The sequence below is a fragment of the Triplophysa rosa genome, linkage group LG5 (genome assembly GCF_024868665.1).
Source record: "Triplophysa rosa linkage group LG5, Trosa_1v2, whole genome shotgun sequence".
Lineage (NCBI taxonomy): Eukaryota > Metazoa > Chordata > Actinopteri > Cypriniformes > Nemacheilidae > Triplophysa > Triplophysa rosa.
In genome coordinates this window covers 26,483,363-26,499,186 of record NC_079894.1, presented here as the reverse complement: position 1 = coordinate 26,499,186, position 15,824 = coordinate 26,483,363, and the positions used below count along the sequence as shown (strand labels likewise).

Here is a 15,824-nt window from a genome sequence, read left to right as displayed (position 1 = left end):
GTATAAAAATTAAGTGCACTTAACAGTATGCAGAAAACCCAGAACACTTCCATAAAGTTCTTAAAGTTCATATTCTAAAAATATAGTTCCTGTCGGTGTCTCAAAATAACACAGTTAAGTACACCTAGACCTTCTTAAGTTTATCATTGAACGTACTAAAACATTTTTTGTGTGTATTAAGAACAACATTAGTGTGTGAAAATAGAGCACTTACATTTAAGTGTATCATAGTGCACTTCTTTTCACATGGGAAGACGGAAATGTATGTGGTGTCCATCCGATGCATACTATAAGTATTTTGTGCCTACTGTTTTTTTGTTTCAAACATAATATTTGGTATGCATGCTGATTTTTGCCAACTATATTGTATGGAAGTATGCAATTTCAGACACAGTGGTATGGTCGATTATTTTGAAAGATGTCTTATTTTTAGTGTACAATTTTCTTTGTTTCTCCAACATGTCAAGATTTATGATATATTTATGATGATTTATAAATATTCTACGTGGCAATTAAAGCAACAGTTTGAACCCACTGGAGTAAAAGAGATTAAAATAGTTTATTGTTAAATTTCTTCCAGAATTGTGTGATTTTGTCATGGTTCTGCCCCATCTTGTCTTGCTTTTCTTGATCTTGTGGCAGAGCCATGGCAGAACCTCTTGTTTAATGTGGAGAGAAGCATTTTGGCCCACTTGGCCTTCCACATGCTCTCTCCGGTCTCGTCTCTGTTTCCGCCCTCTCGTCTCCTCATTATTGCTTGTTATTGGTTTCATGCCCTACACCTGTCCCCTCTTGATTTGTTCCCTTATTTAATGCCCCTTTGTTCTCTGTCCTGTGCTGGTTCATTGTGTGTGTCATTCGTGTGATCTGTTTGGTGAGTTCTTGTTAGTCTAGTCTAGTCTAGTCTAGTCTAGTTATTTGTAGTTATGTCAAATGTTTAAACTTTAGTCTTGTTTAAGTGTAGTCTAGAGTCCTGTCATGTTATTATAGTCCCCTGTTTTGTTGTGTTACCCCCACGTGGGTTTTTGTTTCATGTTTTGCAGATATAATTAAAGTCTGTTTGTTAACCCCTTACCCGCTGTCTGCACTTGGGTCCTCTGTCCGTGTCTCACCTCCACGGTCATGACAGATTTATATAATAAATCATATGAAGCCGTTTGGAGTATGGATCACTTTTGTGATGCTTTTTACGCATTTTGGTCACAAAGTTCTCATTTGTCTTTCACAGAGGAAAGATCGTAAGAGTTTGGAGAAGGTGAGTAAATGAAGAGTTTGTTTCCAAAATGACATAACTCTGTTTTTTATTGTGCATTCCAATCAATATCAATCAAACTGTAGTTGGTTTGTTTTGATTTAAGCCATAATAAGACAATAAAACACAATAAAACATGATAGCATAATAAAATACATGATTTTTGAATTATTTGTTATCTCATTTTGGAACCAAACTCTTCAAATAAAGACATTTCATTTATGGTTGATCATTTCTTTCTGTGAGAACACAGCTCAGGTTTATTAACAGGTTTATCCAACAACATCCTGATCTCTTGAAAAACGTCCTCTTTCCCAGCGGGATTCACAGCAGCTCTTCTTCTTCCTTGGGTCTGTAAGCAGGTGTCAGCACACATGTGGCACATGATTAAAACCTCTGCCATGGATTTCTTCATCTCACGGGACTCTCTCTCATAATACCATTCTAAAAATGCATATTTTTTCTGAAGCACGGTGGACTAGCTGAGGGATCAATCCATTTAAATGCCACCTCACAAAGGAGAAGCGCTAGTTAAAACCAATGAACGCGCCACTATGAAGCACGAGGACGAAATCGACATTTGCTCTCCTTTGGTAAGTTCTGGTTGGTCAATGCGCCATTGAATGTCTAAGACTGTCCCCGGTCCTGGAGACGGCAGGTGCCGATGCACTCCAGCGTCGAAGTCAATTACGGAAACAAAAGGGGTGCGGAAATGGCACTTTAGTCGGGAATGCTTCATTCCGTCGCATTCCCATTTACTGATGTGCCATAGAAAAACAGCCAACACCGGCAGCTGCGGCCTCGCATCAGTTGCTGGGGCAACTTTCAATTTCTCAGCTCAGCGTGTGCTCTGATGTGACAGAAATGACGGGAAAGTAACAAAATATATCACATTTGGTCACACCGCTGGGGAGCGAGTACAATTTGCTTGCAGAGTAATTTGCAGAAATGCTTATTTACGACTGTAAAGTTTCTTCAGAGTCTCTCAGATCAGACAGTGGAAAAGCAGAACGTTATTACTAAGCGCGATACTTCGGTGCTGTGGCTGTAAGAAAATCGCTTCAGAGGAAAGCTTGGAGGCATTTAGAGATTTTAAAATGACAATTAGAGGTGGACAAAATAAAACAGTAACATGTTTCAGAGGTGCAGTTTTTAAACGCCTGAACCACGAGGTTTATTTCAACACAGCTCCCACGCTCTATTCAACACCACCCACAGGAAGGATAAAAACTCTTATCTCATTTGTTTCATTTGTTTCTCTCAGACAGCGAGATATTAACCCAAATAAAGAGTTTTGTTTAAATGCCCTGCTTCATTTGTTTGTTTGCAAGCAAAAGACCCTTTAAATCTTGTCCATGGCTCTATATCAAGGACTTCTTAACAGTTTCTCCTATACAGCAATGATATTAAATTGAGAGCCAATTGAGATTATGTTGACGTCAGCTGCTTCTCGGATTCTTCCATTGATTTACGTGTGCCACATGTCTCGTATAGGTTTTTTTAGAATTGATCTCAACAGTGTCCCTAATTGACAATTTGAGATTTTACAGTCAAAGTCAGAGATCGCAACGTGAACACATTTGTCATTAAATACCAAATGATAGATCCCAAATTGTCAAAAAATAAGTAAACTTCACGCTCATTTTACGAAGTACTTAATTTAAGTTCAAGTGTATTTTTAAGTATAGGATTATGTATACTAATATGTTTGCACTAACAGTATATATTAAGTCCGCTGTTTCGAAACAGTACTTACTTGGAACTAAACTGGCACACCTTTAGTTTAGTACTTTTAAGTATACTTTAAGGGGCCGTTTCCCGGACAGAGATTAGTTTAAGACAGGACTAGGCCTTTGTTAAATTAGGTCATTTAAGTTGTTATAAAAACCATAAAAAACGCACTGGTGTGCGTCTCGAGACAAAACAATCGCACTGATATATTTTTAAGAAATGTCAGTGTAAGTTGTTTTTGACACCTCTAACATTTAAGTTAGTCTGGGACTAGTTTTAGGCCCTGTCCGGGAAACCGCCACTATGTGTAACAGCAATGCACTTTGAGTACACAACTAGTTTATTAGTTATATATAACTACATATAGGTATTCTGATAGTAGCACATTTTACGTTTATGTAACTAAGTACACTTAAATCAAACCTCAGGAGTGACATAAAGTCATGCAATGTGAAAGACTGACAACATGACACATGAAATCCAGGTTATCACATAAAATATATACTTTTTTTTTTGCTTTTCCTAAATACATGTAGAAATATTACTGTTGTATTGCTTAAAAGTAAATATGAACTTAACTGTAAAAAATCCAACTTGCAAAATGTTCTCCCTACTAAGATAATAAAGTACCTGAACATAGAAGAACATAGAAAGACTCAAATGATCGTTTTGCACATACTGAACAAAATGAGTCCAAACATGTTTTATAACCAAGATTATTTTGTTGACTGGACATAGATTCTCAAGTTTTTGGCCAAAATGTGTCAAAAAGTTTGCCCAACTTGCAAAACAGTGTAATCTGAACAAGCAATATTGCAAGAGTTGGAAAGCTCCCAAGATGCATTGGAGCATATTCAATTCTGTGTTTTATTTATTTTTCTTTTAAAGATTAGTGTTTTAGTTCTTAATGGCTTAATTTGCTTTAAAATTGTTGTTACTGTTAGTAATCCGTTGTGTTTAGTTTTTTTTTATGAATGATTGTTTTTGATTTACCATGGTTGAGATTTGTGTGTTCAATGTTGAGCTGTAAGTGCATGACTCAACTGATATAAATGCACTCATCACAAACTGTTTAAACAGATATTTGATCAAAGTTTTGGTCTGTCTGAGGCATAAAACATGTACAATTTTAGTAAAAGACATATATTTAGTTCTGTTGTTCATTAGGTAAACTTGACCGTGTTGTGACAACTATTGACTTAAACGTAATTTTTCAAGTTGGGTGGACTTCAGTCTCTGTTTGTTGAGTAAACTCAAAAACTTGCTTGTGATTTTAAGTTTCTGAGTAGCTCTCCTGCAGCTCAGTGATTAGAGCATGGCACTAGCAATGCCAAGGTCGTGGGTTTGATCCCAGGGATTGCACATACTTAGAAACAAATGTGTATAATGCATTGGAAGTCGCATTGGATAAAAACGTCTGTCAAATGCATAAATGTCAAAAGTTGACTCAAGTATTTTTTCTAGCCTTGTTTTCTTTGCAGTATTTGAAGTCTGAAAAAACAGAGCATCTTTTCCGATATTTTGACCTGTTTCTCCAGTTTTCATTTGCTGCAAATAAATGCAAATAGAACTTTGGGAGAAATATTGTTAGTAGTTCGCAGAATGAAACGAAAACGATCATTTTATCTCAACACATTCAGACTAACTGAAAATATTTTTTAATATTTTTTTCCATGACTGTAGTTTTGAGTATATAGACTGACTGTATACTTTTATTTTAATTTAAGAAGTATACTAACAGCACACTTACTAATAGTAGATTTCTTATCTGTAAGGGTATACTCTTACTGTCAAGATTTTGTTTTAGAATTTGACTTTTAGGGAAAAACGTCTGCGATAAGGCCAATAAAGAAATAGCACACAATACTCCTGAGCTACAGTGTTAATGAGAAACTTCTAATTATAAAGACATCTCACACAGAACGACTGGATGAACTTTTAAGTACTTGAAAGGATCAAGAGATTTTCCAGCTTTGCGCTGTCTCCCTCTGATTCTTCAATGCTATATATTTTATTGGTCTTTCTTCAGTTGCTATAACTGCTGTGTAGTGTCTATATTCACAGGTATGACTTATCTGTTTGGATAATCAGACTCATAATGATGACAAACAACAGAAGAGATGACGCTCACATCACCTGAGCCAGTCATGTATCTTGAGAAAACAAAAGCATTTATTTCCTCTGTCCAAATAATAAAACATCAGTAAATATTCACACAGGCTGAAGTCATTTGTCAGTTACAGCTAATGTGTTTAGATTGTACAGTACACTGTAAAAACCTGGGAGTGGTAATTGATGATCAGCTGAGCTTCAGAGATCATGTTGCCAGCACCACCCGGTCCTGTAGATTCATCCTCTACAATATTAGGAGAATTAGACTTCCTGGCTGAGCATGTTACACAAGTTCTTGTCCAGGCTCTTGTCCTGTCCAGACTGGACTATTGCAATGCTCTACTGGCTGGTCTTCTGCTAAATGACTAAATGTAAATGTACAAAAATTACATTTTCTGTCAGCTGGATTGACAGAAACATACTGTAAAATAATTGTTTTTCCTGTAAAATTACAGGATATAAGAATATATAATACATTGTTATTCTTGTAAATTTGCTGTCCTTTTCTGTAATTTTATAGTTTTTGACCGTATTTCAAAAATACATAAACAATCTGTAAAAAAAACTGAAAAGACAAGCTTTTTGACATTTTACGTGGAAAATCTGTAAAATTAAGTTTTTTTTACAGTGTAGACTTACATTACATCATATATTCTGTAGATTTTTAGACACTAAACTGTCTACGTAATTGTTTTCTGAGCGGTCAGTTGATGTCTCTGTTGGCTTATTGGATGTAACATATTTGAGCTATATTGTATTGTTTACCAAGACTGTAATGTTGTTGATGTTCATCTTGGTAAAATGTAAATTTCAAGGTTTTTTTAATGCCAGATGTGTTTCATGTTTTAAGTAAAAATGTAAAATGTAATGTAATGTAAAATGATCACAGCTCAAATCATTTGGTTTTGGGAGGTAATGTGGAGACCTGGCTTGATACGGTTTTATGTGATCATTCTTCATAGCTTTCATTCACACTGTGACCTTTCAGCCTCCTTTGGTTGTCATTTTAATTTGTCCAATGATTTCTCACCTTCGCCGCTGGGAGAGCCATTTTAAGACTGGGTCTTTCCTCTTTCATTTTCCTCCCCTGCAATTAATCACTTTCATAATTGGATCTTTGCACCTTAATTGAAAAGGGTCTCTAAGTCAGTTTCAATCTATGACTGTGATGTCGAAGGAAATTAGGTTTTAATTAATGACATGGGGTTGACAAGGAAAGACAGCAGAGGAATCCAACTGTTTCACTTCACAACATGACCCCGGCTGCCCGGCCCACATCCCTCTGCCACTGTGCACTGGAAACTTTTCAAAAACTTATTGTAAACCGTGACTTATGACAATCTTATGACTGTTTTGCTGCAAAACAGCAGGGATGAAATGTGACTAAAAAGATTTAAGCTCAGAATGTAGAATGTAACTGTCTCAGTTATACTGCGGTATCAAGAACAGAATATATTGAACAATTTGGGTATTTGTGGGGCTTTACAACAGAGTTTAGGAATATTCGCAATTCTGGTGACTGTTCTGGCAAACTATATCCAAAACCACTCCCTGTATCTCCTAGTTAGTGCACTATATTGGGAGTAAGCTACTTTCTAGCACATGCAAAATCTGAGTGAACACTTATTACTTGTTGATTTATTTGTACCAAAAATGCACTCAGATTTGTAGTGTATGTCTAAAAGTTCCAACATGTGACAAACACCAGAGACAGTGAATGTTACAAATGATAATAAAATGTAAAAAAAAATGTGGTAAAAATAACACAAATGGTTACATTTACTTTTATGGAATCTAATAAAATAAAATTGAATCCCAAGTATTGAAAGGGTGCCCTTACAAGTATGCTTGTACTAGTACATAAAGTATGCCTAAAATATACTTACGGATACAATGAAATATACTAACACAAAATTAATATAAAATGTAATTCTGAGGGAATAACAACACGAGTAAATCAGTCATTGTTGTATTGAGGTTGTTGACTGTGTAAATAGAGGGATGCTAATATTTTTTCCACTGCTGGTCGGGAACTGTTAAGATCTTCCACTCCCCGCTGAGCGATCAGATGCAACGAGAAACTTCTGCTTTCCCCGTGGATGCTGTGCATACATGGTTGCTATTGGAAACAGAGGCTTGGGAGAGCTCTGGTGGATATAAAGTGAGCTCAGATCCAGTTTAAAGCCAGTAAATCCAGGGCGAGACCTTCCCTTTCAGACATCAAAACAAAAATCAATGCTGCTTTCATTTCCCTACACGACAAGCTTATTTTCTGTGTTTAGATGATGGTTGTAAGAAGCAGGCAGCAGTCAATCATTCTAGTTTTCTTATTCAATATGGAGTTAATAAGCAGTGCTAAAGTTAAAGTTCTCATTAGGCACTCCATCAAAGGAATGAGTCGTTGAAGATTTTCTACCGAAGACAGAGGGAGGTCTTGGGGGTCTCGCTGTTGCTCAGTACTGTATGGTGATAGTTTTGTGTTTTCTATAATGAGCTGCCAGCGGCTGTGACACTGAATGTCGTGGGGATGACCAACGGTGTATCTACAGCAATAACGCATTTTGTGTATCCTGCACATATTGCACTCTTAATGTAGTTTATTTGGTAAAGCATTGTGTTAGCTGTGCGTAAACCATGCTGGTTTATGATGTAATTTCAATGAAAACAGAATTGAACTAGAACAAAACATCAGTGTGTTCTAGTGCAAACTGCAGAAAAGCATACTATATGAAGGAATGTGTAGTATGTGTAGTTGAGACAACAAAGAGCATTTTTTGGTCAAGCAGTGCCCACGTTTGTTTGAAGAATTTCAGTACAAGGGACCTTTGATATTTTTGACCACATAACAACCTTTTGCTGCCATCTACTGTTAGAAGCCTATAATAGCCAATGGTATTCTAACTTACTGTACAATTGAACACAGAATATATATTTATATTATTGATTTGTACAAATATAATAATACAGAGTAAATCAGTGAGAAGATTATATGTAAAAGTTTAAATAAATGTATATGTTCAGTGGTTAAATAAAGATTTGTCTACAGCTATAGGCTATTTTAAATAACATGTTTAAGAGTGAGCTATCATTACTTATTTAGATTAAAGTCTTTTTCGTTCTTGTTAAACGTATCCATTTCAAATAAATAACATTGTACCTTGGTAAAGAAGTTAATACAGTGTCACAATTAATATTTATTAACTAAATTAATTAACTTGACTAACAAGTATCTTGCATTTATGAATATAAGGGATTTAAATGTCACGAAAATATAAATCCATGCATTTGTCTACTAGAATATGAAATAGAATAGAAAACATGTCCACCAATTCCCAAACTTTGGGTTTGAGTTTTTGCATCAAAATCTACTACATCAGACAAAGAGAGACAACTCAACATTCTGTTTTTTTTTTTTTTCATTTACTGCAAACGTCCTTCAAAAAAGATGCATGTATCTGAAGTGTACAAAGAGTTGTATAGTATCGACATTACGATTTTTTTTCTTTTAAAGTTGAAGCCCTATACGTGATGTTATATCTGCTTTGTGTTTTCTACCGATTCAGATTTTAAAATAATTCTCAAATCAATTTAAAGGACTCACAACTGAGTACATAAAATCATCAAATCTACCATTTTGGTCAAATCAGATTACAAACAAGAGCAAAAAAGGTTAAAAAAACACAATAACATCTCTTGACCTAAAACTGTCATGTCTGGTTTAACTCTTGTACGGTAGATTTATTTATTGAATAGATAACAGTTATATCAGATATGCAATGAAGTCAATGACTTGCGATCACTTTGGCCTTGTAGGATTGCTGTAGTGTGGCTGTTTATTAACCAGTATAACGCCTAGATAGTGCAAGTGCACTATAATTCTGTTACCATGAGGATACAGGTACACTACACTAAATGGAAGTGAAACATTAACTTTTTATGAGACTAAATTTACATATTGTTTTATTTACAGTGTTGCATTGTGAAGGTCTGTAGATTTGTGTCCGTAAATTAAATACATATTTTCACTTTTCTTACCAATTTCACAGTTGTTTTCGAAATTACAATTTCAAATCAAATTTGATTCATACAGCATTTTTTAAGATATCTTTGTTTATCTCTGATAGTCATGGGAAATCTTGAGTTATGGGAGAGAATCACTGTTTATTTAAGTCCGATAGCATGAGGTCTTTAATAAATGGGAACCAGTCTCTGAACAGACATGTGAAGTAATGGAACCAGGGGTAGAAAGCTTCTTTCTGACGTGTGGCTGCAGCTTTAATGATGCTGAGAGCCGCTTCACCCGCTGGATAAGCAGTCATGCTGCTGAATCCTCTGCAAAGCAGTCGAGAAAAAGAAGAATATTTATGGCTGATGCTTATAAAAACACGAACCATTTTACCTCGAAATAAAAAGACATAAAGATAAAACCTTAAACTCTAATCTTGGACTGAATATATTCAATTTTAATGACACATTTTAGGACATCAGTAATGAGTTCAAATGGTCTGATTCAATTGTCATTATTCTCAATATTGTGATTTCTTTTTATTTCAGGGTGAGTAATGGTTGGACATTCATCTTTATACTTAGTCAAAATGTGTGAAGAAAGAAAAAAGATTATGAATGAAAAAAAGGCTGGTGGTGTGAAGCATTATATTGTTCATTATGATGTGCTTTCTAAACATTCTTGTGTGATACACAGAAAAAACAACTGATTACTTCCAAAACACTGTAAAAATAAGAACATGAAACTAGAATTATTTGTTCAACAATATTCATGCTCAGGCTATTGAACGTGCAGCAGTTAACATGAACATACACATATAAATAGAGATATATATAATTATAAGCATAAAACGACAAAAGACTTTAGGAAACATGAGATTGCTATATAGACGGTTTCATCGGAAGCATGTGCCTGGCCCTAAGTTAACTTCCAGTCTGCGTTTGTTGATCGGTCTGGCTAGTGGCTAATAATATAACTATTTACATTTTAATCGATTTATATTAATATTAATTTATATGAACATTTATTGTATAATCATTTTAATAAATACAAAATTTGTTGAATGGGTCGTGTAACTTTGTCGCATTTAAGTTTAGCCAAGTTACGGTTCTTATACTGGTAATCCAATATAATACTGTCTAGACATATTTTTTAACTTGCTAGCTAATGTATTTACTTGTTATTTCTTTTGCTTGTTATCAGAAATAATCTACAGCGACTCTATTCTATGCAGATGTGTACCGGAGTTTGGGCCACAAACGTTATGCGCTATGCGCATGCGCAGTAACGTTTGTCTACACAGTAAAATCGCCAGTGTTCAAAAATGACAAATTAACACTCACAGTGTATATATAATCCACACTCTCAAAGTGTGGATTATATAAACACTGTGAGAGTTAATGAGACCTTTTTTGACACTGGCGATTTTGCTGTGACCGTCTATAAATTTTATATAGTTTTTTCAGCATATGCTAAACAAAATAACTACCTTGGTAAAGATGATATCAAATCCAACAACGATACCAAGTTTTGGTATTTATGTACAAAGCTGATGTTGCTAAACATTTTGAAAGGTTAAAAGTGTTCAAATAAACAAAAATGCTTATTTATTAAATAAATCTTAAATAAAATCAACAGAACACAAACTTGATCTTATCCAGGGCCGTCTCAGTGTCAATAAGCCCCAGGATCATAATGGTCACAGATACGTTGCTCTTCTGGATTGCCAGTTCGTGTTGCAGCGTGTTGAAGAATCCATTCACAGCAAATTTAGTGGATGTGTACGGAGCCACGTACGGAGAGGCAAGCTTACCTGAACAGTGAAAAAACACTTTTACATTCTGTATTTTACTGCTCTATCTGACGGTATTCATGTACAAGCCATTTAAATGAAGAGGACATTGTTTTATTTTCATCATGATGCTCAGACTCACCTGCCACTGATGATATGACGATGATAGCACCTCGTGATTTCTCCATCACTGGAAGTGCAGCGGCAGTCATCTGCACATAACTCACAAAGTTCACCTGTCACCAGTGACATCTGTTAGCATTCACTGCATGTTTCTTCTGCTCTTTGACTCCATTCTCTTTGAATCTATTCAGTTTCATTACATTGACTTAAATTAAATTGACATTTTTCATGCTCAACCCCCTGTTGCCAAAAGGTTATTCAAAACACAAGAAAACCTTAAAAATGTGTTCAGCATTCTTTGCAGTTGTTTTGAGCAACTTTTTAAGATGAATACTTTGGCAAATCTAGTTGCCAAGAGTTTGTTTGAAAAAACTATAAATCATGGCAACATCTGAAGAGTTCATTTGCTAAAATCATGTTTTTTACTATTTGCATTTCAAGTAATAGCAATCCAACTGCAGCTGGATTGTTTTGATTAAGTAATACTAACTCAAAGAAATACAGCTAACTAAGACAATAAAAACATGATTTTTGAAACCTGTTTTTGCAAATAAACTTTTCATATATTTTCACATATTTTTACATGAAATAACTGAAATAACTAGAACTGTATAAAACAATTCGTAAAGCCAATTTAAATGTAGTTAAATATTTACATACAAACAATATTTGCATGTTAAATCTAAAGTCAAACCCTTTTCTTTATCTAGTTTCTTTGGGGCTATGTAGAATAACTGTGATTTAACTTTCATCCTTTTTTACAGAATAAACTAAAATAGTAGAGATAATGTATGACATTACCGTCCAATGTATAGAGCATATTGCAGCTTAGCACCCTATGGCAAGCCGAATTAGCTTTAATTGGTTTTAAGGATATGAATTTGTGATATCAACAATTCAATTTTTATTAGTAAAAATTATAATTCTTGATATCAACAATTCAATTTTTACTAGTAACAATCGCTGTTTTTGATATCAGTAATTACATTTTCACTAGTAAAAATGTGCATTCTTGATATCAAAAATTGAATTTCAACTAGTAAAAAACGTCATTCTTGATATCTGTAATTGCATTTTTACTAGTTAAATATCACAATAGGCTGCCATTCAAATTCAATTTCAGATATCAGTAATTCGTTTCTTACGTGTTAAAAATCTTATTTCAGATATCAGAAATGCAATTCTTACTAGTAAAAAACATAATTTTTGATATCAACAATTGTGTGGTTACTAGTGGCAATGTCTGTTCTTGATATCAACAATTGAATTACTACATGTAAAAATGCCAATTTCTGATATCAGTAATTACATTTTCACTAGTGACAATGTTAATTCTTGATATCAAAAATGCGATTGTTACTAGTAAGAAAGCCATTTTAGATATCTACAATTACTCTCAGATTTATTGATATCTGAAATATATTTCCTGATATCAGAAATACCAAATGCAACATGTTAAAATTCATTTACAGATATCAAGAATGAGCATTTCAACTAGTAAAAATTGAATTCTTGATATCAAAATTGGCATTTTTACTAGCAACGAGTTACATTTTGATGTCAAAAATTATGTTTTTTACTAGTAAGAATTGCACTTCTGATATCTGAAATAAGATTTGTAACGTGTAAGAAATGAATTATTGATATCTGAAATTGAATTTGAATGGCAGCCTATTGTGATATTTAACTAGTAAAAATGCAATTACAGATATCAAGAATGACTTTTTTACTAGTAGAAATTCAATTTTTGATATCAAGAATGCACATTTCTGCGAGTGATGACGTCATTGTAATTCACATTTTTACTAATGAAAATGTAATTACTGATATCAAAAATAGCAATTGTTACTAGTAGAAATTCTATTCTTGATATCAAGAATTATAATTTTTACTAGTAAAAATTGAATTGTTGATATCAAAAATTCATATCCTGAGAATGATTAAAAGCTAATTCGGCTTGCCATAAGCACCACGTGTTAAAGAATCAGGGACATTATTTACCTGCATGAGTGTCCTGACATGATCTGAGTCTCTGTTCCAAAACTCAATATAACTGCTTCCAACATGATTCAACACTAGATAGTCCAATCCACCTACAGGACAAATGAATCGCACTCAGTATGTATTTCAGGAGAATGTTTGGCAAGGTATAGACAGAGCTTGTTAATCGACGTCACGCTGCGTTGAATGTTGCGCCATCTTGGGTGGATGGCTGCTAGTGCGTTCAATGCAGTGTTTTGTTTTTCTTGTTTGATGAGGAAATATAACTATGGTAGGTCGGTCTTGCAGTGTTAAAAAACTGCAATAGCATTACGCAGAGTCGTTCAGGAAAAGCCTGTGGTTCTTTCACTTTTGATTTCTCCATATATCAAACAAGTAACGGTACATATCAAAACAACAATAGCAGTGGAGTATTATCCTCCCAAGATGGCGGCGCCACCGCAACATGCAACATAGGGCGTGACGTCAGCTTCACATTCTCTATTGGACATTTCATCTGCATTAAAATAATGTTTTCACCCAGTTTGTCCAGAGTGTATTTGATAACTCTGTCAGGATCTGCGGGGTCAGACATGTCTCCAGTCACATATGAAACCTTCTGAGCACCCAGTTTCACACATTTCTGTGCCACCTGAACATCCACAAGAACAGCTCTAAACAGCACATGTGCTTCATGTGTGCTTTTGCAATTTTGCAAGAAGCAATCAATCATGTGTATCAAATACAGTATAAATATATACAGTATACTGTACTGTATATAAACTGTATATTTGAAACAAAACATCTGACCTTTTTTAAACCATCTTCTCCTCTGGCAGTGATGACAATATTTGCTCCAAAGCGGGCATAATGGTAGGCCATCTGCTCTCCGATGCCTTTACTGGCCCCTGTGACAAGCACCCGCGACCCCCGAACAGACTCTGTGTGCAAAAACACTACCCTGCGTGTCATTCCGAAAAATGCCTTGCAACAAAGAGAACATTTACTACACAATTTACCCACATACGCTCTTAAAAATAAAGGTGCTCAAAAGATTCTTCACAGCAATGCCATAGAAGAACCATTTTTGGCTCCACAAAGAATCATGGTTCAAAGAGCCATCACTTTCTTACTTTTTCGTAATCTGAAGAACCTTTCTTCGCCACAAACAACCTTTTGTGAAAGGTTCTTCAGATGTTGAAGGTTCTTTACGGAACCATTTAGACAAAAAAGGTTCTACACACTCTTTAAAAAAAGTGCTTCAAAAGGTTCTTTGGATGCCGTAGAAGAACCTCTTGGTTCCATAAAGAACCTTTGACATCTGAAGAACCTTTCTGTTTCAAAAAATGTTCTTTGTAGCGAAAAAAGGTTCTTCAGATTATTAAAAAGTAAGAAAGAGATGGTTCTTTGAAGGACCTTTGACTGGATGGTTCTTTGTGGAACCAAAAATGGTTCTTATGGTATCGATGTGAAGAACTTTTTAAGCCCTTTTATTTTTAAGAGTGTTTGATTACATTAATGATCATGCATTTTTTTCATTTTTCAGTCAGATCATACACTGATCCAGCTCTGCCCATTGGGAACGATATAAAAGTCAGTACTAGCATAGCAGCAGGAGCTTAGTATCTATTAGGAACAAACAATATGTTGAGAAAAGTGATGATCATTACTTCTAACTTTTGTATAATATGCATTGAAATTTTCAAAATGAAATTTTTAATAAATTACAGATGCATTTTAACATGCATTCATTGTTCCAGATACTTAAGGATGCTTGAGGTCCTGCATCCAATTCATTTCAAAAATTCAAAATTATTAATTTAATGTGGTATTGGTTTTAAGCAACTTTAAAAGAAAATAAAGAAATCACAAACATACTATATATAGCTTACTGTACATATAGGATGGAATACATGGCATTACTGCAAACTTTATCGACATCATAGAAAGTTTATAGTCTATAAAAACGTATATACTGTACTTTTTCTGACACTATGGGACTTTTTTCATTAACACGATAGATACAGTAACAGAATGACACGTAGCCTTCATGAAAGAACCTGCCTGCACATGCCCAAGTGTTTCTGTTTTGTGTCTTGTAAACTTTTGCTGAAATTGTATAAAGAACATCTGTAACTACTAAAATCTCTCTCAAGCTATATTTCGCAAAATCTTTACAAGTTTGATGGATGTTTTTATCAGGCAAAAACATCATTGAGCACTGTCAGAAAATGTCAAAGTGTTGACAATATTTCAGATGCTTCAATTAAGGGTAATATAGAGCAAAATATATAATTGTCGCCGGCCTGACCTGCATCAAACGTGTCCCTCCACATGTAAGCCAAAACAGCCGCAGCAGCCAAAAGAAAGAAACTCAAGTACGAGAACACGTTCATGATTATAGATCCAATGTCAGCATGTGAATATTATGTTAGAGATTTCAGAAATGTCCTTCGACCTCTGTCTGCAGATATTACGTTATACGCTATAAACTCGACCAATCAACCAATAAAAACTGTTTGAGATTTAACACGCTGGGTAATGACCTGTAGGTCATTGCTCAAGAGTCACAACACATTTACTGCTATTAAAATGAATCAAAGGGCTAAAATGCAATCTGTGAATGCCACAACCTCATGCATTATGGGTAAAGAAACAAAACTGTTTTCCTTAGTGTATATGTGTAAATATAAAGAAAATTGTAATTTGGTTCCTACATTTCCAAACAGTGGGAAAAACGTACTACATTACTTAATGCAAATCAACAGCAAACAATAAAATGCCATTAAACAAAATGTCTGAGTATGAGCTAATTTGCATGGCCCCAT

General features: G+C 34.6%; 1 protein-coding gene across 1 annotated transcript; it reads right to left on the bottom strand.

Moving 5' to 3' along the window:
- Positions 1 to 8,524: 8,524 nt before the first annotated feature.
- On the bottom strand, positions 8,525 to 15,802 carry hsd11b1lb (hydroxysteroid (11-beta) dehydrogenase 1-like b). The gene is made up of 7 exons (XM_057334394.1): positions 15,308 to 15,802; positions 13,807 to 13,937; positions 13,537 to 13,648; positions 13,018 to 13,109; positions 11,036 to 11,129; positions 10,749 to 10,914; positions 8,525 to 9,427 (listed from the first exon to the last, which is right to left on the bottom strand). Exons 1-7 carry the CDS (start codon positions 15,390 to 15,392, stop codon positions 9,250 to 9,252), a joined length of 858 nt encoding a protein of 285 aa, XP_057190377.1. The 5' UTR covers positions 15,393 to 15,802; the 3' UTR covers positions 8,525 to 9,249.
- Positions 15,803 to 15,824: the final 22 nt, after the last annotated feature.